Consider the following 22,123-nt stretch of genomic DNA (forward strand, 5'->3'; position numbering starts at 1 on the left):
CTCAGCTGAGATCAGGTGCTCAGGACCTTGGACAGCAACAAAGGCCTTTCCACTTGGGCTCCGAAAGGTGGATTTCAGATTTGTCCCTGGTCCTGACAACGGGGTGAAAGAGGGCCAGTTGAGAGTACCCATCATACTTCTGTGTCTAAGAAGCTATGGTTCAGAGGCCTCGGGTTTGACACCAACTGGGAGGAAGATGCAGAAGCAGTTAGGCTCGAGTCTCACAGGCAGCTGTGAAGGCAGGTGATGGTACCCTGTGTGTGTGTGTGGCTGTGATTAGCAGGAAAGGAGTTACATCCTTTCCTATCATCCCTGGTTCACCTGGTCCTTCAAGAGTGGGGAGCACCACTCTTTATACACACACACACACACACACACACACACACACACACACGCACGCACGCAGGCACGCACGTACTTCAGGGACCCACTCTTCCCTCTGTGAGCAACAGAGCTGACACTGAGGTAGAGAAACGAGGGAAAACACTCCCTGATTTTTAATCTGACTTCCAATAACAGCTCAATGGGTGTCACACACACTTCCAGACCCTGTGTGAGAAACCCTGGTTGGGGAGGGGAAGAACAGAGACTCAGAGTGGGGGAAGGGTGGAGGGACCTGAAATCCAAGACCTGGGGTGAAGAGGAAAGGGTGAGGGGGGCTACATTCCAATGACTCCCCCACTGGGGGGCGGCCAGAGGCCTGGATCCCTCACCCTCACCTTGAGTGCCTCAGAGTTGGGGGGTGATTGGGCACATGAAATGCTGCCATCTTGACTCCATGCCCGGAGGAGCCAGCGGTGGGGTTGCAGGAGAGGAAAGTGGGCGTCCCTCCTCCGTACCCTCCCAGCCACTCTGAAGTGTGGGGAAGGGGAGCCACCGCCTCTGTTTCAGAGGGAGGCTCAGAGAGGGCAAGTCGCTAGCCCCAAATTGTGCAGGACTGCAAGGACTAGAACCCAGAACGCTAGGCTGCCCACGGTCAAGGCTGCTGCCGTTGTACTGCAGTGCCCCCACTGGGTGGAGGGAGTGAGATTCAGTAGAGGAAGCAGAAGAATCCTAGATTCCCTCCCACACGGGAACACCATAAATTCCCTACCCCGCCCTGCCCCCAGATTCCTCTCCATCACCTCTCTGAGTACCTGATTTCCTGGTCTGTGCACTGCTGCCTTGGCAAAGGCTATGTACCCCTATATACAGGCATCTTTCGTACCCTTTTTGACAAAGGGTACTCATGCTCCCAATGGGACCAGGGCTGACTGAGGCTGAGGGCTCAGCCTCGAGAACTTTCTTTGGCCGGGGCAAGGGACACGGCACCACTTCTTTCTCCCTCCCTCCAAGTCCCCGAGCAATCCCCTCGGGCCATTCCTGGAATCTCCATTATTATTATTTCTAAGTCGGTACAAAACTGACAGTGATCAGCTCCGGTGACGAGAGGTAGAAACCCGGCCAGGCAGCCGGGGAAAATGGGGTGGGGGAGTTAGGACAGAGGGCCAACCTGGTGTGGGGGCAAGGGGTCAGATCCTGAGGGCCTCCACCTATGGGTGGGGATGCATGCCTCTCTCCCCCGGGCACAAGAATCTCCCTCCTCCTCATTCTGTTCCTGGTTCTGCCCCTACACAGACTGATCAGGACGACCTGAGACCTGATGGAGGCAGAGTCTTAGGCAGTTGGACTGAGGTGGAACTGGGACACAGAATCAACAGTAGCATCACCTGACCCCCTCCCGGACACCATCTTGCCCACCACCAGTCTCCCCCAAACTCCACATCCCCCAACGTAGCAGACCATCCCAGCGCAGGAGGTAACCGAGAAGTGGGACCTAACATCACGGAGAGAAAAATCATCCTTTAAGGAGTTTTCCTCTCCACACTGTCAAACAAAACAAAAAGAATTTCAGCCCGGGGGGGTGGGCAATCTGGCTTTGGGGTCAGGAGGGGTGGGGGGGCACCCGGCAGGGACCACTGAGTTAAGGCTGGAAGGTAGGTGGTTGCGTCTCTGGGGGCTGCTGGGCAGGGAGGTCTTCCTGGGCGAGGGAGAGCTCAGCCTTCTCTCCCTGACGGCTCTCGGACCTCGGACCCCTCGGCTTTGGTCCTTGGGGCCACATGAGTCTCTCTGCCCTGTGCCGGTGGCGCTGCCGGGGAGAAGGCCTGGCATCGCAAAGCTGCCAGGATCTGCGACAGGGGATGGACGAAATGAGAGCCCTGTGAGCGGAGCTGGGGGGCGGGGAGGGACACTGGAGGGCAGATAGAACAAATGCGCACCGACAGACCCTTGTGAGGACAGACATTGAAAAGGGGGACACGGGGTAAAGACAGACACACTGCGGGGAAGATGGGCGGGGGCCCCGGCCAAGACAGCACCTCCTCACCCCGCCCCCCACTTCACACGCTCACCCCTCGGCCCACAGGTGGTAGCCCCTCCTGGGGCCGGGCACTAACACTACAGCACGGAAGGTGGCTGACCCAGGGGTACCCAGGTTGGAGGGGAGGACTGGGGAGTGGCAGGGAGACTCCTTCTCGCCCTCTGATTCTCGTGGGGAAGGGGGAGGTGTGTGGCTGTAGGGGTGCTTCAGGCCTCGGAGCCCAGAGTTCTCCTCGGGGCGGTGGGGTTCCCTGCTCTGGCCCTGGTGTCCCGCGGGAGGCTGGCCCCGCCCCGCCCTCCCTTCCGCTGGGGACGGCGCCGCCGCAGGGCGCGCGCGGCGGGCGTCACATGATGGCGCAGCGGTTTCGGCGCAGCGCGCCCTGGAAGCGCAGGGCGGTGTGCACGTGTCTGCAGCGGGCGCAGCCCACACTCTTGAGCAGCTCGCTGAAGAGCAGCAGGATGTGCCAGTTGTACTTGGCCGAGCACTCCACGTAGCCGCACTTCCAGGTCTTGCGCACCAGGTGCGACACGTTCCAGCGTGGAATCACGCGCCCCCGCTGCAGGTCGCGCTTGTTGCCCACGATGATGATGGGCGTCTCCGAGGTGCCGATCACCCTGCGGGGTCGAGGCAGAAATCTGAGGGCGCTGCTAGTCTCACAACGGCTGGGCTCCGCGACAGCGCGTGCTCTGATCCGGGCGCAGCCCCAACCCCTTGGAGGTCACGGCTACAAAGCACATCTTTGGATCCAAGAAAGTCGATAGTATCGTTCTATTTCACAGACAAGGAAACTGAGGCTTATATGTCAAACTGATCCGCAGCCATTTACCCCCAGCCCCTGTTCCTCGCTATTAGTGTAGCCACGTCATAAGTCCCAAAGCCAGTCAACGGAAGTTGGGTATGTGACCCTCCCTGTAATTACCTGCGGCAGGGGTCTTTTGAGTTCAAACCCAGCCTGGCTACATACTGAAACCCTGCCCCGCCCCCAAAGGAAAGGGGTTGGGGACTTGTGGGAACCAGAAAACTCATACATTTTATCTGTGACCCGTCCACCCGCCCCCGCCCGTGTACCCCCCCTTTTTTTTTTTTTGGAGACAGCCTAGTTTTAGGGTATCTACTGAGGGAGCGATAGATTGTCACGGCTCCTCACCTCGTCTCCAGGATCTGCTGACGGATGGTCTTGACGTACTCAAAGCTGTCAAAGCAGCAGATGTCATAGACCAGGATGTAGGCGTGGACGCTTCGGAGTCCCCTGCAGCAGGCGTCCGCCCACTCCTGCAACACCCCGGGTCAGTACCACAGTCAGAGCAGCCAGGAGGCCTCCCAGCCTCCAGCCACCCTGTCAAACGGACAGTGGGCAGCGCTCTCACCTGCCACCGTGACGCCAGCACTTTCCACCCCCGCCCTCCGCCCCCAGAGGGACACAGGTGCTCAGAGCTATAGCTTCCCTCTCCTGTTGGGATGGAGGGAGCCACAAGCTGGCTGACTTCCTAGCCCACCGCGCTGTCCTGTGCGGATCTGGAGGTTAGACCTGTCTGATCCATCCATCCGGTCCTTTGTTCAGAGTGTATCTGCAAATCCCCTTAAGAGCACAGCCCTGACCTAGTGGTTGTACCTACTGTAATAGTATCTTCCAAGGCTTAGCTGAAGTGTCTCCTCCAAGAGGCAGGCCAGCCCCGATTTAGCACTTTCCCGGCAAGCAGGGGAATATCCCCATCAGCTTCTGTGTCTGTGGTTGTGGATGATACCCCGGCTACAGCTATCCCATTTCTGGTTCCTCACAACTGCAGCAAACACCCAAGAGGGTCAGGACCCGGCTATTTAAATTTTACTCCCTCCCTCCTGCCCTGGTGGGCTCTCTCCATGGTGCTGAATCCCACAGAGCGGTGAGCCCCCCCCCCCCCACTCCCCCATCCCGACACCCGGAAAGCCAGAACAAGGTAAATCCTATCCCTAACACGGCCCTCAGGTTGCTGCCTGAATGACAAGCCTGAAAAAGATTAAGACTGAAAGCTTAAGGGGGCAGGCTGTAGGAGACACAAGACTCTTGAACTTCCTGCCTCCGCCTCTCAAATGCTGGGACCGGAAGTGTGCACCACCATGCCTAGCTTGACTCCTTGAACAGTCTTAAATATTTTTGTCTGTGAGAACTTCTCACGGAGGGGCTTCTGCTCAAGATGAATGCCCCCCCCCACGAAAGGCTAAATGTGTTAACGAGAGAAAGTTCCCTAAGAGATTAATTAGCTAGTTAATCTGCCAGCAGATGTAACTGCAAAAGTCTGTTCGGGAAGACAGCGTGCAGAAAGGAGGTCCCCGAAGAAGCTTTGGAGCGGAGACCTTGGGAGGCAAAGAAAAACTGGGCCTCCCCCTGTGAGGCCCACAGAAAAGTCGAGAATGGGAGGAAATGGGTGCAGTTCAGTCGCAAAGCATAGCCTGGCAAGTGGGAGGCCCTGGGGTTCCATGCCACTGCACACCAGGAGGAGGTGGAGGCAGGCCACCAGGCCCCGCTTGCAGGCAGTGGAGGCAGAGAGTTTCAGCTGAGGTCTAAGGGGCCAACTTGGGCAGCAGCTGTGGAGTGTGGAGTCTGACTTCAGAAGGGCGCTTCCAACTCAAAGGCTGGAAAGATGCTGCAGTGGCTTTCCCTGGGGAGATGCTGTGACATCTTTGTGCTGAGGTTTTAATTTTTGGTGCAGAGGCAGGATGCAGAGGACAGATCTAAGAACGTAGGGAGTCACAAAGCTGCTTCCTCCTAGACCAGGGAACACCGTGTTTGGTGGGACACCGTTACCTCAGGGGGAGGGCGGGAGGGGAGGCCTGCATGCCCACGCAACTCTTCTCTCAAGCCACGTGAGATATGGAGACCCCTGGAGGAGGGGAGAAGATGGCCTCCATTCTGCAAGCTCTCTGCTGGGTTGCCAGAGAGCAGCTGTCGCACTTTGAGGGTGACAGCCCCTCCCCTCCTCTAGCATTCTGCCTCTGAGAGGGGACCCCAGGATGCCTCCCACTCACTCTTCTCAGGAGGCTCCTAAAAGGGAGCGGCAGAAAGCTCCAGATTGGATAGGCTGTTCCTCCACTCCTTGACTGAGGGAGGAGTAGAGAAAGCTCAGCCTTCCTGCCAGTGTGTTCCATGTAGGGTTCTAGAGGCCATCTTAGGGCTGCACTGAGTCAGGGAACGGACTGAACAGACAGCCCAGTGGTAAAGAATATGCTTATCATGCACAAAGCCCTGGGCCCCATCCCGTAGCTAACAAAGACAGAGATAGAGGAGGAAAAATGGAAACTGAATATAGCTCCAGGGATAGAAGTTTGAGGGACTCAGTCGCCTGGCCTCAGCCATGTGTTTTTGGGCATCTCCTTTGGCTGCACCCTCTAGTTTCAGCTTCCTGTTCTGGAGGAGAAGGTACTGGGGAAGGTAAGACGCTCAGACTCAAACAATTTTTTTTTATTTCTAGAAAGTGGTCTTAAGGTTTAGATCTGATTGTAAACCTTTCAAGGTCCCTTCTTAAGAACTTCTTACTCAGAGCTCCTTAACTGTGCTCCAGGACAGAAATCTTTGAGAGCTTAGCATCTAATGTAAGGGTCAGATGTCTGTGAGCTGGAGGCCAGCCCAGTCTACAGAATGAGTTCCAGAACACCAGGGGTTATGTATGTAGACAGAACCTGTCTCAAAAAGAGGAGGAGGAGAAAGAGGGGGAGGAAGAGGAGCCACACAAGCACGGTGCTGCATGCCTTTAATCCTAACTCTTGGGAAGTAGAGGCTGGAAGTGAAGGAGTTCAGGATCACTGTTGGCTGTAGAAAAAGATCTGGGTCAGCTTGAGCTAAATGAAACCCTGTCTCAAAAACAAAAACAACCCCCTCCCAATAATAAGAACCTAGAACAGGCAAACGATATTAATAGTTCTCAGAAAAACCAGAAACACAAAAGCCTTAAATACAGAAAAATGCACTTCACTCACAATCAGAAATACAAATACAGATCACACAAATACTGAGAATATCCCTTTTCATCTGCTAGAGCGGTGGGTCTCAACCTTTCTAATGCTTTGACCCCTTAATACAGTTCCTCATGTTCTGGTGACCCTCAACCATAAAATTATTTCTTTGCTACTTTACAGCTGTAATTTTGCTACTGTTCTGAATCATAATGTAAATTTCTGATGTGTGACCCCCCCAAATGGATCACGGCCCACAGGTGGAGAACCACTGTTCTAGGGTGTCAAAAATCAGAAAGTTTCATAGGACACACATACAACGTTTAAAGTAGGGACTCTAGGACACCTTCCAAATTTCATGCCCACTTATCCTTTGAACTGGCAGTGCCATCTCAGTAACTTATCCTGTAGACATAGTGATCTACGTGCAAACTGGCTTATGCACAAGGCTGTTGATTCATTTTGGCCTTGACCCAAATGGTATAAGATTGGAAACCACCCATTTGTCCAATAAAAGAGAGGAATCCATGAAACTTCTTTGCAGTCCAGTTTTGAATAGCCATGAGAGGAGAATGAGGATGTCCTTCAGATAGTGACAGGAAATAATAGCTGTAGTTATAATTTTAAGTGTAGTGGCGCACACCTTTAATCCCATGCTTGGGAGGCAGAGGCAGATGGCTCTCTTTGAGCCTGGTCTACACAGTAAGCTCCAGGACATCAAAGGCTACATAGAAAGACCATGTCTCAGAAACAACATAAAACAAAACAACAACAAATCCCCCACAAGGCCAAAACCAAAACCAACAACAACAACAACAACAAAATCCCCAAATTTTAAGCTGAAGAAGCAAGGGCCAGGCTTGGAGGTGCATGCCTGTAATCCCATCTACTCTGAAGACTATGCAGGAGGATTTCAAGTTCAAGGTCAGCCTGGGCAACATAGAAAGATCCTGTCTCTTAATAAAAAGAACAACAACAACAGAAACAAAGTGGAAGCCTGGGTATGTACCTCAGAGTGCTGACTTAACATGTGCGAAAGCCAGGGCTCTCTCCAAAGCATCCAACAACAAGACACAGAACACTGTGGGGTTTATTTTTATGTAAGCAGGGAGAGGTTGAATGAAAATATGGTTTCTTACTTGAGTGTCAATGAATGATCTGTGAGGATGGCTAGAGCAAGTGCCCATAGGGCAAAGGGGCAGAGGCAGGATGCAAATCGCTCTAGGCCACAGTTCGGGCATTTAAACTGCGTCCGACCCATTCTAAAATTAGCAAAGATAAAATAGACAACTAGATGTGAAGAGAGTAACTTGGGCTTGGAGCCAGGTTTCATCAGAGTTTCCGAGTGGGAAGCAGAAGGTCCTGGCCTGGGACTCGCTGCCCTGACCTCTCAGGCACACTATATATCACATGTTTGGTTAGGCTTCCATCTTGGGTGCTGAGTCAAGTGTTTACAGCAGGCTGGCCCGAGGCCCCCCTGTTGGGGTTGCTGAGCTTCTGCAGGCCCCAGCCAAGGATGCTGAATTTCCTGTCACAACTACCCAGGGCTCAATCTTGTCTGATGTGTCCACAAACCTCTGCATCCTCTGGCCAGAAGCTCTGCAGTGAGCTTCCCTTGAAATCAATTTTCTCTCAAGGAGAGAGGGGTGTAGAGGTCCTGGTTCCTAAAGCTAGGGGAAAGTGCTGGGTTGGGGAATGGGGGGGATGGTGGAGAGGATGCAAGCAATGGAGGGAGTTAAAATCTAACTAACTCTGCAGGGGTCCCAGAGGCAGTCCTGAGGCTAGGAAATAGGGTCCCTGGGAGCAAAGGCTCTTGGGATAGAGATCTGATTGGGGTCTCCAGAGTCATTGAGAACACCCCTTTTCGGGTCTCAGTCCGTCCTGCTGACCCTTCTACGGATGAGAAGAGAGCATGAGGCCGTGGCAGGCTGAGCTGAGTATGAACAGGCAGTCAGTGTTCTTCACTCTTTTTTTTTTTTCACTGCCCCTACTTTGTTGAGCCATCACCTTCTGTGACCCGCCCTCCCCCTCCACACCTGAGTAGGTTAGACCCTTGCAGCCAGGGCTGCTTCAGCCCTCTCAGCTCCTTCAATCAGGACATTCATTGCGCTGCAGAACATGACCGTCTGTTAGTCCTTTCTCACCAGACTATGAGTTCCTTGAAAGCAAATTTCCATATCTGATTTTGCTGACCATTCAGTCCTGATGCCCAGGGCAGGGCCTGGCACACATTAAACAATCATCAGACATCTCCTGAATTCACCAGCACATAAATGGAGCACCTTTCCTTCGATGGCTTTAAGGAAGGAGGCCCAGAGCTGGAGAGGCGGAGAGGATGGGGGTCCAGTCTCCCCTTCCCCAGGGCGCTTACCTGCAGTGTGTTGACAGGGAAGGCGCTGATGGGTGGAAAGTCGAGGATCTGCAGGTCGTGCACATGGCCGTTCATGACCACAGCAGGCAGGTAGAGGCGGCGGGCGGTGGTGGGCACACAGACCTCGCTGAACTCGTTGTATAAGAACTGGCGCACGATGGCACTCTTGCCCACACCACGCGCCCCCAGCACGGCCACCCGGTAGGTGGAGACCATGCCTCCCGCCCCGCTCCGCCACCGTGTCCAGGCCTGGGGCTCCTCCGGGCTGCATATTCCAGGGGCTGGGGGCTCAGCCACCGTCAGGACCACCCATTGCTCCCTCTGCTTGCCTCTGGCCTTCTGTGGCCGCCACCTAGACTGGGGGACAAGAGGCAGGGGCTCAGTGCCCTGGCTAATCCCGGGACCTGTGCTGTCCTTCCCCAGCCCTGCGTCTTTGCTGAAGCTGCAACAGCTATTTGGAAAGCCTTCCTTTTCTAGAACTCCTATCTCAGTCCATCCCCAAGCTGTCCACCTTCCTTATCCATCCTTCTTGCAACCCCTGACTCTCCACCAAGTCTGAGTCCCCTCGACCAAAGCAGGCCCCGCTGCACAGGGGAGGGAGCCCTAGACCTGGATTCAGATTCCAGTCCCAGCTCCAAGCCTGCGACAAGCTGCAACTCCTCTCCTCATCCTGAAGAACAAGTGCCTTTCAGTGGAGGCCCTCTTGACATCCTCAGGGGAAGAAACTCTTTGTGTGTGTGTGTGTGTGCGCGCGCGCGCGCGCGCGCGCGCGGAACTGTTCTCATATTCCAGACATCTTAATTTTTTTTTTTGGCTCTCAGGATATAAGTGTCCACAGCAGCCTCCGGTCACCATGATGACCCAAAATGCTCCTGGTATTTCCCAAAGTCCCACTGAACTAGATGACTGCATTGACTCCAGAGAGTAGCACACTGGCTGCTAGCCCGCCCACGCGGTCATCCCCGGTCAATACAATACCCCTCAGGGACAAGTATTCCTATTTGCACTTCAGAGAGCTCCCTGTGTTCCAAACCACACAGCTAGGAACAGTACCTACTTTCTACAGGTTGTGCTGTTTATCGCTTCAGTGATTCTACACAGTGACAGGCTTTTCAAAGCCGGGTCTGAGTCTCGGACACCCCTTGGAGCTCAGAGGGTCTGGCAGCAGACAGCTGCTGGCCCCAGGAAGGGGCTGGACTCTGGAAATGAATTCATTAACTTTGTGCTCGCTCAGTTCCTGACCTTTAGGCGTGGAGATAAACCACAGCTTTGATGGTGTTTAGCTGTATGTCTGTGAGTAAAAACCTGCTTTGGAGTCATGCTCTGCACATTTATAGAGTGGAGTCAACAGCCTCCACTTCCAAGACAACCGCAGTGAATCTCTTAGCTGGAAGGAGAAACCCTTTCTCCTGGGTTGAATAATCCCAGGTAGTAAATGGGTTGCAGAGAGCTGGTTTAGTAGGCTCTGATGGTGTGAAGTTTTTCAGAGCACACGCATGTGTGTGCGCGTGTATGTGTGTGTGTGTGCGTGTATGTCCTGGTAGATGCATTTTTTTTTTTTTTCTTTTCGTATGTGCATGATTCATAGCTGAATGTCCCCCAGGCTTTTCTGGTTCAGAGTGCTCAGTCTGCGAGGATGCATGTGTGCACAATCGTAAATGAAGGACAGGGTTTGGAGCAAGAACCGCCAAGGTTCAATTCCCAGCTCTGCCATTACCCTAAAGCATGAACTTGGCCAAGAAACTTGTTCGTGGAAAGCCCAGTGTCTGGCACAGAGTAGGTATGCAACACTGGTCACTGGTCGTCTAAGGCTTTCCCAGACGCTCAGCTGGACCTCCTGGAGGGGGTCACTCTCTACTGTTGCACGGGCTATGTACTTGTGTGTGCACCTGGGCATCCAGGCACATGTAAAGGATGTCTTTCATTTTACTGAAAAGCAAAACCCACCAACAACAAATGGAGCCCCAGAGACTCAGGGAAGGAAGCTGGCTTAGCTTCAGTCTAGGACTCTAACCTGCTCTGGGCCTCAAGCCTGTCCCTTCCCCAACAGGTGCTCATCTGCCGAGCCTGCTCCCCGCAGACAGAACCTACCCTCCCACCACATAGATCCCTAGTCCGTAGGCCCCTGGGGCATTCCCGGAAGGCTTCCAGCTTGGCAAAGAGACTCAGCTGGGTTAATTACATAACAGCACAAGTAGGTGGGGATGGGGGAGTCCCGGGCAGTAGGAGAGGGCAAAGAACAAGAGAAACAGAGTCCAGAGTTGCTCTGGGCGTGGCGAGGTTTCAGGATCTACCTTACCTGCAGATTCTCAAGCCCCAAAACCAACTCATTCTGAGTAGTAGCAGAAACGAAAACCAGGTACGGTCTGGGAGGCAAAGAGGGGGTTCAAGAACAGCCCCCTGGGCACAAGCCAGCTTCTAAAACTACCAGGCCTATGTGTGGCCCTGTCCCCAACTCAGAGGGGACAGAAGCCCCTCCTCCTTCCCAGGCACAGGTCCTGGATTTAAGCGTTTTACTAAGCCCACATGCCTGGTTATGTGGGGGTGAAAAGTCTGTCCCAGGAAGCGGGGCCCAGGCCCCCTGAGCTTCCCCAGGGCCTGTATTCTGCAGTGAGTCTGCAGACAGCTCCGGGCAAGAAACATGGGTCACACTCTCGGGCCACAGCCTCTTTCTAGTCCCTTCCTCGGCCTGGACACCTCGGGGTCTCTACCCGTCACTGGGGAGGTCAGAGGCTCCCGAGGACCCCAAAGGCCAGGACGTACGTCCTCGCGCGGTGTCCCTTCCACGTCCGCATTGGGGTGGAAGCACCGGCGGACGCGGGTTCCCGGCGACCCGATCGGTGGCAGGCGTGGGGGCTGCAGGGACCCGGCTGGCTCCCGGCCCCAGCTCCACTCCCGCGGCGGCTTCCCCGCCGCCCCCTTCCCCGAGCAGCCCCTCACCCCGCGGCTGTCCCGCTCCTCCACCCGCTTACCCGGGGCCGTCCCGGCTGCCTGACCCCTGCCCTGGCCGGTGCGGCCGCGCTCCCCCCGGGCTCCGGCGCTGCCTCGGGCTCCCCCGCCCGGGGGGAGGGTGAGGGGCGCCGCCCGCGGCCCGGGCGCGGCGGGCTGGGGCGCGGGGGGCCGCGGCACCGAGGGTCGCTCCGCTGCTCGCCCTGCCGAGCGCGCCGCCCCGCTCGCGCCGGCGGAGGGGGAGGCGGGCGCGGGGGCTTCCGCTGGGTCCCCGAGCCCGACGGATTCACTGGGGCGCCGCGGGACCAGCTCCCCAGTCCCTAACCTCGACCTTCATCTCCCTCCCGATCTCCTCCTCCCCCCGCGGGAGAAGGTTGCTGAAACCTGGACGAGTTGGGGGCGGGGACAAGAAAGACCCCAGAGCCTCTAGCTTCGCTGCGGCTCCCTTCCCCTCACAGCACCCCGCGCTCGGCCAGGCTCGTCCCCTACTCTCCACGTTCTGTCCTTCTGACCCTTACCGATTCTGTCAGTCAGTGATTGGCAGGTGCCCAGCGTGTGTCCTGCCCTGGGTGCTGGCATCCAGGTTCTTGCTCTTCCACCCCTGAAGGACGGAGTAGAGGGTGGTCACTCTCACCCTTCACTGCGGCAGGGAACAGCAGGCCAGGCTAGCGCCAAGCAAAGCTGGTCCCCTGCCAAAGCATGACCTCCACTCCTCTAAGGCTGCGGATCCCTCTCCTCTGTAAGATCTCAGCATCTGCCAGGCGTGAAGGTGCAGCTTTTCTATTTATTCTAAAACAGTCCTCACCAACATGTTTTTATCAGTAGCCAACATCCGAATGTGGTAAGAGCTTTGCCTGCATCCTCAAGTTAAATCCCCAGAACATTCTACGAAGTCGGTTCTGTTCGCCCCATTTTACAGATGAGATCACTAAGGCTGAGAAAGGCTGAGTAACTCCTCTGACTTAAATGCAAAACGTGGAATACGAAAGGCCTGGTCACTAGCGGGGCAGCTGCAGAAAAGCTCAGTCTGCAGAAGGCTCACACTGTCCAGTGGGGAAAGCCAAAGATAAATTCCCGTGTGCCAAGTGAAAAGGTGCTCTGGAGGGCAAATCAGGTGGGCCACTTTAGGGGGATCAGCGGAGGCTTGGGGCAGGTATAGGGTCTTGAAGAGAGGGTCCAGAGACCTGACAGAACCCTTCAGGCTGGAAGAATGGGGTCAGAAGAGGCAGAGAGAGGTTAAGTTGAAGTCTCATGGCTGCAAAATGCCAGCCGGAGACCTCGGTTGGGTCCCGGGGAGCTACAGAGTGGAAAGAACTCCCACGCGTCCTCTGACCTCTTACTGAGGCTTGTATGCTTTCTTGACTGCTTCCTGCCCCCGCCCCCCAAGGGTCTCGAAGACCGTGCTTTAGTTACTTTTCTTGGTGTGGCAAGTACCTGACAGAAGTGATTGTGGGGAGCTAGGCCTTATTTTGGCCCATCGTTTCCGGGACACAGTGTATTGCAGCCAGAAGGCAAAGCGGTGGGAATGTGAGGTGCCTGGGGCTGTGTTGGGCATCCAGGAAGTAGAGAAGAATGCTAGTGTTAAGCTCGAATCTCCCCCTTTGCCTTTTTATTTAGTTCATGGGATGGTGCTGCGGACACTCAGGTGGGGTTTCCCCCTTCAGTTAACCATCTCTGGGAACACCCTCACAGACACGCCCAAACATGTGTTTCTTAGGTGACTTCAAATCCGGTGAAGTTGACAATCAAGATTAACTATAGGACCCAGGCCACCAGGACTTTGTTCCAGGTCCTGTACCCAGTGGATGGGAAGCAGGGCAGGGCCTCTGAAGCAGGCATCACGTTTGGGCATGGAATGCCTCTAGGGTGGCAAGGAGAAAGAAACTGGCCTGGTATCCATCCACCAAGGGCTTTTCCCATTGGGACTGAATCCTCCCCCAAAGCTTTCAGCTACTGTGGGCTCCAACTATCTCAGAGACCCCCATTTTCCCTTCTCCCCTTGTGCTCTGTGTTTTGGGCATTTTCCCAACTGTTGTCCCCATCTCTTCTGTGCAGAAAGCATGGCGGCCATAAGCCTGGGCTGCGCAGTCAGCCAGCTCGTATTTGACTCCAGCGTTGCTCCTTGCTGTGTGACTGAGGCAAGTAACCTGTAAGGAAGAAATAGATCCCAGTCCTCTCCCCCACTGTTGCAGTGGGGGACATAATGAGCCAAGGTGTGCAAAGTCTTTACCTGGCATGGAGCCCCAGTGTGTGGCCTTCTCTTTCAGGATGAACAGCTCTGTGGGAAAGCATTTCCATTTATTCTAAGTGGGCCCTGAAGTTCCGATGTGGGCTTGAGAAGGGCTGGGGCAATATCTGGATAGCCCCTCTCTCAGACCACCACTTTGGGCTGGATGGGAATCTGATGTGATTAGACCCAGGGAATTCCAGTGGAGTCACTGACATCTTCTTAGCTTGATTAAATCATCCAGGACACTCTTTCCCACTGCATCTCAAAGATCTTTCATCCTCATCCTGCCTGAGGATAACGGGCTTTCTGTTATTCCTCCAGGATATGGGTTCATTTCAGCTTGAGGGGGACCAGAAGAAAGAAACCCAGCAAGGCTCTGCCCTGCAGATTATGGGAGCTCACCCTAGCCTTCAGTGGTACCATTTAAAGCATTACTTTTATTTAAAAAACAAACAGCTGTAGTATCTTTATAAAGTGGTATATTTGCCCAAGTTTAAGCTACTTCATTTTGCTTTGCTGAGAGCTGATTTGGGCATGTTTACTCTCCTCTGTCACTAGGATTACCTTGCTGGGAAAGTTCAAGGGGTTTGGTTTTTGGATCTGTCTGGCCTTGAGACTCTTGTGGCTGTGGTTCAGCTAAAGATACTTGGTGGCTGAGGTACAAGCTCAGAGACAGGTTCTAGGTAAGCAATTGTGTGTGCCCCTCTGAAGCATCTGAAGCTAGAGCACAGGAGACAAAGGCCAGACTCCTCACCCCTGTCCTATCAGAACTGAGTACCCCCATTCATCCTTCCATCCTCCAAACCAACAGTGGAGCTGCACATTCAGGAGTCGGGGTTCTGCCAGGAGGACAGTGGGGGATGGAGACGAGCATTCAGGTGTTGGGGTTCTGCCAGGAGGATGGCAGTCTTGTCTCCAAACAATGCTTCTGAAACAGCTCTTCAAAGCCACTTCTCCAACTAAGAATCTAGGTCTCACCAACCCCCAACTGAGGCTTTCCCTTGTTGGCAGCATCAAGAACGGCAGGCCAAAAGCTAAATGAGAACTGAGAAGGCAAGTTCGAAGCCAGCTCCGAAACTTTTCAAGAAATATCCTTGTTGCTAATACCGTGCCTGGGGGCTGGCTGGGATTCTAGGATTAGTGTTCAGGAGATAGAAATGGGTAACAGCGGGGGAGGTGTGATCTTTCCCAAGTGCCATACCAGCTATTAAAATAAACAGGCTCCTGCTTCTTAGTGCTGCGTGTGGCAGGGAAAAAAATCTGGGTCCAAGCAAAACCGGAAGTACTAATGCATGCAGTGGGAAAAAGGCCCAGACCACCGAGTCCTCAGAAACGACATACCTGAGGCCCATTCTAGGGGCAGAGAACAGTGTAGTCTCAGGTGTAAGTCCTGGGGTGGGGGCGGGGTGCCAGCTGCTCAGCGCATATGGCCATGCTTGGGACTTAGCAAAGCTGGATGCGGTGAGGAGGAGGGGAGAACCTTTTATGGAGTCAAAGAGGAAACTGCCATTGCAGTCAGAACCCCTGAAAAACAGGTGATGCCGAATTCAGATGGGCAGGGGACCAGGATGAACAGGTGTCGGCACTGAGTGCTTTAACATTCTACCACAAATATTGCTGTACATGAGTATAGATGACAGGCTCTCCCTGTCAGTGAGTCCTAACTGGCTCAACATTACCTTGGGAATTTTTAGAGTAACTTATTGTGCCTGTGTGTGTGTGTGTATGTAGGCCAGAGGGCAACTTTTGGGAGTTGGTTCTCTCCTCCCACCATGAGGGTTCCAGGGATGTAGTTCAGATAGCTACATCTGAACTTAGCACCGAGCCATCTCGCCCTCATCATAACTCAATCATTGAACATGACGATCTGTCATTTTTGAAAGCTCTCCAGGTGACCTGTGATCTGAGCTGGGTCCCTCTGGGGGCCTTGCTTGACCATATCCTAGATAGATAGATCTTAAGACTGCTCTTCAGGGGCCTGGAGAGATGGCTCAGAGGTTAAGAGCACTGGCTGTTCTTCCAAAGGTCCTGAGTTCAATTCCCAGCAACCACATGGTGGCTCATAACCATCAGTATTGAGATCTGGTGCCCTCTTATGACCTCCTGGCACACATGCAGGCAGAATTAAAAAAAAAAACAAAACAACAACAAAAAAAACCCCGCTTTTCAGATGCCTGACCCTCAACTTCAACTAAGGGACCCTTTCCTTTCCGGGGTTCCCACTAAAGCTTGGAATCCCAGCAAAGGGCCACTAGTTGCCAAGGGCAGTTCAGTGTCTAGATACCAAACCCTGTCTATACTTGTTCAAGGGCTTCTTGCTGTTGCTTCCTCTCTATGCTCTTTCCCTAGCTGCAGGCTTCGGGAGACACTGATGCCGTCGGCTCATCAAACCACACAGGTGTCCCTAGCAATACAATAATTCTGGACTCCTTGGGATGATTTAAGGCAGTGGCTATTTTCTTTGCTTGGGAACGTGCAGGCCCTGGGTTCGAAAGGCCTTTGCATCTGAATGCTTTGCGACATCCTGGTAACAGGTGTCCTGGAGCCGCTTGGCTATGTCCCTGCCCTTGGCTGTGTTGGCAGATACTGACAACCCAAGGGGAAGGCCACTGCCATTCCACTTGGTGCCCCGGGAACAGCTGGCTGCGTGACAGGGCTCCCCGAGCACGCCCGCCTTCCTGAATTTGTGGTGACTCGAAACTCGTACTACAGGTGGCTTTCTGACATAAACGCTTTTTCTCAATTCTAATTTCATCTGGCTGAACCCCTTGGGAGGGCTAAAGCCATTAAAAACAACAACAAAAAATGGTTACTAAGGTCCCTTCTCTGGTCAGCTATCTTTTGTCCTGAGGTGTCAGTTCTGAGAAAAAAGTACACGCTACAAACTTTATTTTGTGTAAATGGGTTTATTGACGAATACACAAGGTCAAGCCTCCCCAAACCCCACCCTCCCCAAGAACAGATCCAAACAAGAACAGGAGACTGAGCATTCTCAGGACAACCTTGACCCTCCCACACCTGGCTCTAGCATCCCAAGCATCCAACACAGACACATGGACCAGGCTTGGCTGGGGACAAACCCTCAGGGAATCTGATCAGAAAGAGCTCTGGTGTGTTTGCTTCCCTGTCCAGTTTGCATGAGAGGCACACTTAGGCCAAGGAGAGCGGATACAGGGTAACCTGACCCCAGTTCTCTCACTCTGGCTAAGCTCAAAAGGGGCCTGAAGGGAAGCTGTGGCAAAGGCAACAGCCTGTCTCTTTAGGAAAGGTCCTTGCATGTGAAGCACCATCCGATATTCTGAACTCTGCCTCGGGTGAGGTGAAATGAGAGGCGGGCTCCCCAAGGGGTCCAACATCACTGACCGGCTCAGGCCAGCAGAGAACCATAGCTGTTATCTGTCACTGGTGGAGAGCTGAGAAAGGCCTCAGTTTCTGGGGTGGGAACATCCTGGTATAAAATTATTCTCTGCTTGCCCTCACACATACTCTTTCAGGAACTACAGTTCACTCTGAGATGAGAACACTGTTGTCTGTAGTGCGAACCCCTTACACTACTTCTATCTAGCTGACTCCATGAATGAGTCTCAACAAGGGAACCTTGTCAACTTGCTTTTTCCACCCAACATATCACCAACCTACCTGCCTCCCACACAATCCTGCAGTATTTCCTATTCCCCACATGGTGAGGGAGGGATGTATTTCCTTTTCACCAGCCAACAATCCTGCTAAAGATTCTCCAGGCTTAAGGAACTTGAGAGAAGCTTTGCAACTGGGAGAAAACAGGGTCACTCCAGACACACTGTTTAAGGAAGTTGGTTTCTACTCTCATTTTCCACAATCTCTTCCTCTGGATCCAGTGGGTCAGGTCTGAGTCCAGAATGAGGTCTTTGGACCGTGGCATGCTTCTGCCTTGAGCAGGGGACTCCGAGTGGCCTCCGAATACCAGGTGCCAGGCTGTGCAGCAAGTGCCACATCTCGGTGTGGCATAGTCAACAGTACCGAGAACGGTGGTGAGTATGAGGCATTCTTTGATGAGTCAGACCAATGTGTCAGGGAGGGGACCTCATATCCACGGCCCTTTGAGAGATGACAAGAACTACAAGGCCTGGGACAATCTTACTCTGCTTTGGAGCTTCAGTACCATGGCTGAAGAGGAGACAGCTGAGGGGCAATGAGAACTGGCAACTTCTCCACACACTTCTCCACTCCCTGGCCTCCAGAACTGGGCCTCTAGGAAAGCCTGGCAAATGTCAGTGCTGCTTTCACTCGTTACCTGGATGTACATTCAGGTACCCGAGAAGAGGTCAACTGCCACCTGACATCAATGAATGAGTGGAACACCAAACTCAGTATGGAGTGTGCAAAGGGCCACAGGCAGGCACAGGAAAGGCAGAAGGCTTTGAGGAAAGGAACAATAGTGAGCCAGCCACACAGGGAAGCTGATGGAGCTTCAGGGAACCAGCCTAAGTTCTGCTATGCAAGATCCAAGAGGCCTCAGCAATAATAAATTTTGCCTGTTACCTTTCTTTGTAGAAAAACAGGGTTGGACAAGTCATTAAAGTCCATTTTCACTCTTAAACATTGATTTTTAGATCTGAACCAGCCCTGAAAAATACAGGAAAGAAGGCTAGGGGAGGGCGCTGTGCTTATTCATCTCTACTCAGCCTCCTTAGTCAGTATGATTACTGGGGTACCACAGTGGAAAGGAGCATAGCTCTACCACCTCTCAGCGCTGTCCCTGGTGAGTGTCCTTGTACTCTGAAACGTCACTGAAGACCACCACTGCCAAGCATGGAGTCATTAAATAAGATGGCATGGGTCATAAGGAGCTTGAAGGCCAAGGAAAGAATTAAGATAGAGGGGAAAAGCAAAGATGTAAATGACCAGGAGTGGGGTTGCCACAGACAAGAGAAACCCCCTCCCTGCCCCAGAAGGGGCCAGGAGCCAATCCTGCATCTCCTCTAAGACTGTGTTTGATGATGGTCAGTTGCCCTTCCTACTCAATGTTCTCAGTTTCTCATCTGTACAAAAATATAAAACAATAAGGTGCAGTTTATGTTTCAGTGACACTTTTCCTTGCTTTAATTTGTTGGCTTTTTCTGCTTGTGAAATGAGCTTTCGATTACAAAATATCAAACTACACTCAAAAGAGGGTGTAGAAAAAGCTAGCCATTGGCACAGCATGGAGAAGCTCACTAGTAAGGACAGAGAGCGGCAGCGGGTGGCAGAGGTTGGGAATGATGGAAGCAGTGGTTACAGATGTCACAAGAAGCTAACCTATCCAACAGGGTGAATGCTGAAGTCAGCACAGGACGACTGGTCACTACCGGGGTGCGTGCCGCAGGGTTTGGGGTCAGGCTCTACACAGCAGTACGATTTCTTCCAGTTTAGAGTTCTTGGCTTGCACCGATAACAGGGTGACTGGAGGGCACAGGACCCATTTATTAGTTTTTCAAAATGCTGTCGTAGACCTGATAGATGTACTGAGAGACTTCGGGGGCTCTGCACTTCAGCGACAGCTGTGAAGAGGAGGAGAACGAAGATTAGCATGGAGACGGCATTGGCCCTAAAGGCATCTGAGCATTCAGATCAAGACAAATTCTGACATTCTGAGAGACTCTATCATTGGGATAGCCAAGCAGAGAGCTCACATTAATACAAACCCTGAGTAACACACACCCCGCCTTCGTTGGTGTCAAGCTGCGCTGTGTGTCTACAGCCCGTGTGGCTTCCCCAGGTAAGGGAACGTCCATGCTGAAAACCTCAAAGCCACCGGGCAGTGGCTGCGCACACCTTTAATACCAGCGCTTAGGAGGCAGACACCAGCCTGGTCTACAGAGCGGGAGTCTCCCAGTCAGTGTTCTGACGCTTTACTTTGGGTGTGGGTAGCAGGACTGAGGAAACCCCTTAACTCAGTGATGGTCCTTTCAGGTGCTGATCTCAGGCCCAATCTCAGGAGGTCAGAGACTCACATATTAAGTAAAGCTCCATGGTGCTAGTCCTTTCTCTCCACTGAAGAGAATACAGACGTTAACAGAAAAACCAGGGACACAAAAGACACTACAGCTGGGCAACAGTTCCTGTCAGCTACTTAGAGGCATTTTCTCCCTCTTTAGACAGGAACCACGCCCAGACCCACCACTATAGTCTTCTACCATAGGCTCTTCCGTAAGTGCAATAGTTTTCAAATTAGACATTAATATAAAAAGATTCTCAAGGTAAAGGACAAAAACTAAGCCCAAATTTGGATTCTTTAACTGTATTAGAGTTAAGCAAAATATTACCAGTAATAATACAGTAAAGCATGAAAACTACATTCTACACATAGAAAATTATATATATGTATTGTTGTCATTTCTCTTGTTCAGGTGGGAAAGTAAAAGAGTTATCCTCCACAGTGTATTGCTGTGAGATTTTATATTATTTTAACTCTTTACTCTTTGTAGAAACCCTGGATGATTTACCACAGGAGATAAGCTGGAAATATACTGAAGGAAAAAAAAAAGGTAAAAAAGATTCTATGAAACTTTTTAACTATGCCAACTATGAATTTCTTGAAAAACTAAAATTCTCAAAACTTAAAAGTTAGCTAGGTGGTAGCTCATAATTGAATCCCAGCGCTTGGGACCCTGAGGTGGGAGAGAGAATTTGCTAATTTGAGGCTAGCCTGGGGCTACACAGTGAGTTCTAGGCCAGCCTGGGCTAAAGAGTAAGATACTACCTCATAGAAAACAAAAACACAGAGCTGGGGAGATGGCTCAGTAGGTAAAGTACTTGCCATACAGGCATGGGCACGCTATTCATATCCCTCGCATTCATGTAAAAAGCTGGGCACATATTTATGTGATAGATCTTTAATATCAACCACTCAGGAACACTGCCCATCCAGACCTACCAAGGGTCACCTATGGCACTAAACCGAGTCAGGGCTCACACCTGCACCCTGGGGTGCATCTGGAACATATAAATCTTCACCTTTCACTGGGTGAAAGATCAGACTCTCTTGTGTATAGAGATGTGGTACCTTTGTAGGACATAAACATTCTTAATCCCTATTTCCTTTTTGACCAGGTTTGATAATTGCAGCAATCCTCATGCCTCTGCTTCTCAAATGCTGGGATTACAGAAGTGCCTCACAAGGGGCCTAAATACCCCTTTATGAAATTTAAGGATCAGCTTGGGGGAAGTATTCTATCAACACTTCTATCTTACGAGACTAAGGGACCATGAGTCTTTCATGCACTAGTACTGGCTCAACCAGATATTTTTCCTTCTAAATGCTGAGTTGATGCCTGATCAATAGGACAGTGGGTGCACAGGATGATGAAGGGCAGGGAACGGATCTGAGAGATTCTAAAGTCTAGACTAGGGTTAGGGTACACAAGAAAAATACATTTACCATTTAAAACTACGGAGGAAGCTCTTGCCTGTTATCCCAGCACTTGGGAAGCTGAGGCAGAATGATTACTGTGCGTCCTAGGATATTCCGGGCTATGTATATGCTTGAGGCCAACTTAGGCTACAAGATGGAGAGACACTGCCTAAAAGATATGTAGGCATGACAGACAGGTCAGGCCTGTGATCCCTGCACCGAGGGCATGGATACAGGAGGGTAAGTAGTTCTAAGTCAGACTGGGCTACAGAAGACCTATCTCCACAGAAAACATAAAAGGGAACAACCCAACTCAACCCGAAACAACAAAGAACCCAGCAACAACAAAGAGGTGTATGGGTAAGAGGGTTTCCACAAAGACAACATCTTCAGTTTCTTCTACTTCTTTTTTTTTTTTTTTTTGAGAACAGGTTCTCACTATGTTGCTCTGACTGCTCTGGAACTCTCTGGAGACCAAGTTGGCTTCAAACTCAAGAGATCTGCCTCATCTGCCTCCTGAATGATGTAAAAGGCACCAAGTGCTTTTTTATTTTTATTTTTTAAATAAATGTATAGTTATTTTATAAGACCTGGATTTCTTGGTGAGACCCTCCCCTTCTAGAGCACAGAGGGTTTTCTTGTTCCTGGAACTTAAAGAAAATGACAGGGGGAGATTATTACTCCCTGAAAAAGACAAGAGATGAGCCTGGCTTGATGGGTCATGCCTTTAATTCCAGAACTCATTTTAATTTCAGTACTTGGGAGGCAGAGGCAAATAGATTTTTATGAGTTTGAGGCCAACCTGGTTGATACAGTTATTCTAGGCTAGCCAGGATTACATTTTGAGACCTTGCCTCAGAAACCTGAAACAAAGAACAAAACAAAACAAAACAGGTGAGAGATAGTAGTAGA

At 52.0% G+C, this 22,123-nt stretch overlaps 2 protein-coding genes and 1 long non-coding RNA gene across 9 annotated transcripts in view; 1 reads left to right on the plus strand and 2 right to left on the minus strand.

Moving 5' to 3' along the window:
* Positions 1–466: 466 nt before the first annotated feature.
* On the minus strand, positions 467–12,396 carry Rasl10b (RAS like family 10 member B). Of its 5 annotated transcripts, none has more exons than XM_021649025.2 (4): positions 12,128–12,396; positions 8,661–9,017; positions 3,507–3,631; positions 467–2,973 (listed from the first exon to the last, which is right to left on the minus strand). In XM_021649025.2, exons 2-4 carry the CDS (start codon positions 8,874–8,876, stop codon positions 2,703–2,705), a joined length of 612 nt encoding a protein of 203 aa, XP_021504700.1. In that variant the 5' UTR covers positions 8,877–9,017; positions 12,128–12,396; the 3' UTR covers positions 467–2,702. The 5 variants fall into 5 exon arrangements, with proteins under 5 accessions (XP_021504700.1, XP_021504701.1, XP_060243119.1 ...); XM_021649026.2 differs by lacking the exon at positions 12,128–12,396 and adding an exon at positions 11,994–12,013; XM_060387136.1 differs by lacking the exon at positions 12,128–12,396 and adding an exon at positions 11,633–11,939 and having other exon boundaries at positions 8,661–9,012.
* On the plus strand, positions 10,902–21,798 carry LOC132655187 (uncharacterized). Its single transcript, XR_009592868.1, has 5 exons — positions 10,902–11,019; positions 13,665–14,522; positions 14,851–19,576; positions 20,286–20,345; positions 21,643–21,798. It is a non-coding gene; the product is annotated as an uncharacterized LOC132655187 (long non-coding RNA).
* Positions 16,726–22,123, minus strand: part of Ap2b1 (adaptor related protein complex 2 subunit beta 1) — a 108,012-nt gene continuing 102,614 nt past the window's right edge. For all 3 annotated transcript variants that reach the window (XM_021649020.2, XM_021649017.2, XM_021649018.2), the window contains one exon: positions 16,726–19,358. In XM_021649020.2, coding sequence (XP_021504695.1) covers positions 19,284–19,358 — 75 coding nt within the window. In that variant the 3' untranslated portion in view covers positions 16,726–19,283. The remainder of the gene's footprint in view (positions 19,359–22,123) is intronic.

Source organism: Meriones unguiculatus, chromosome 7 (genome assembly GCF_030254825.1).
Source record: "Meriones unguiculatus strain TT.TT164.6M chromosome 7, Bangor_MerUng_6.1, whole genome shotgun sequence".
In the NCBI taxonomy this organism is placed as follows: Eukaryota; Metazoa; Chordata; class Mammalia; order Rodentia; family Muridae; genus Meriones; species Meriones unguiculatus.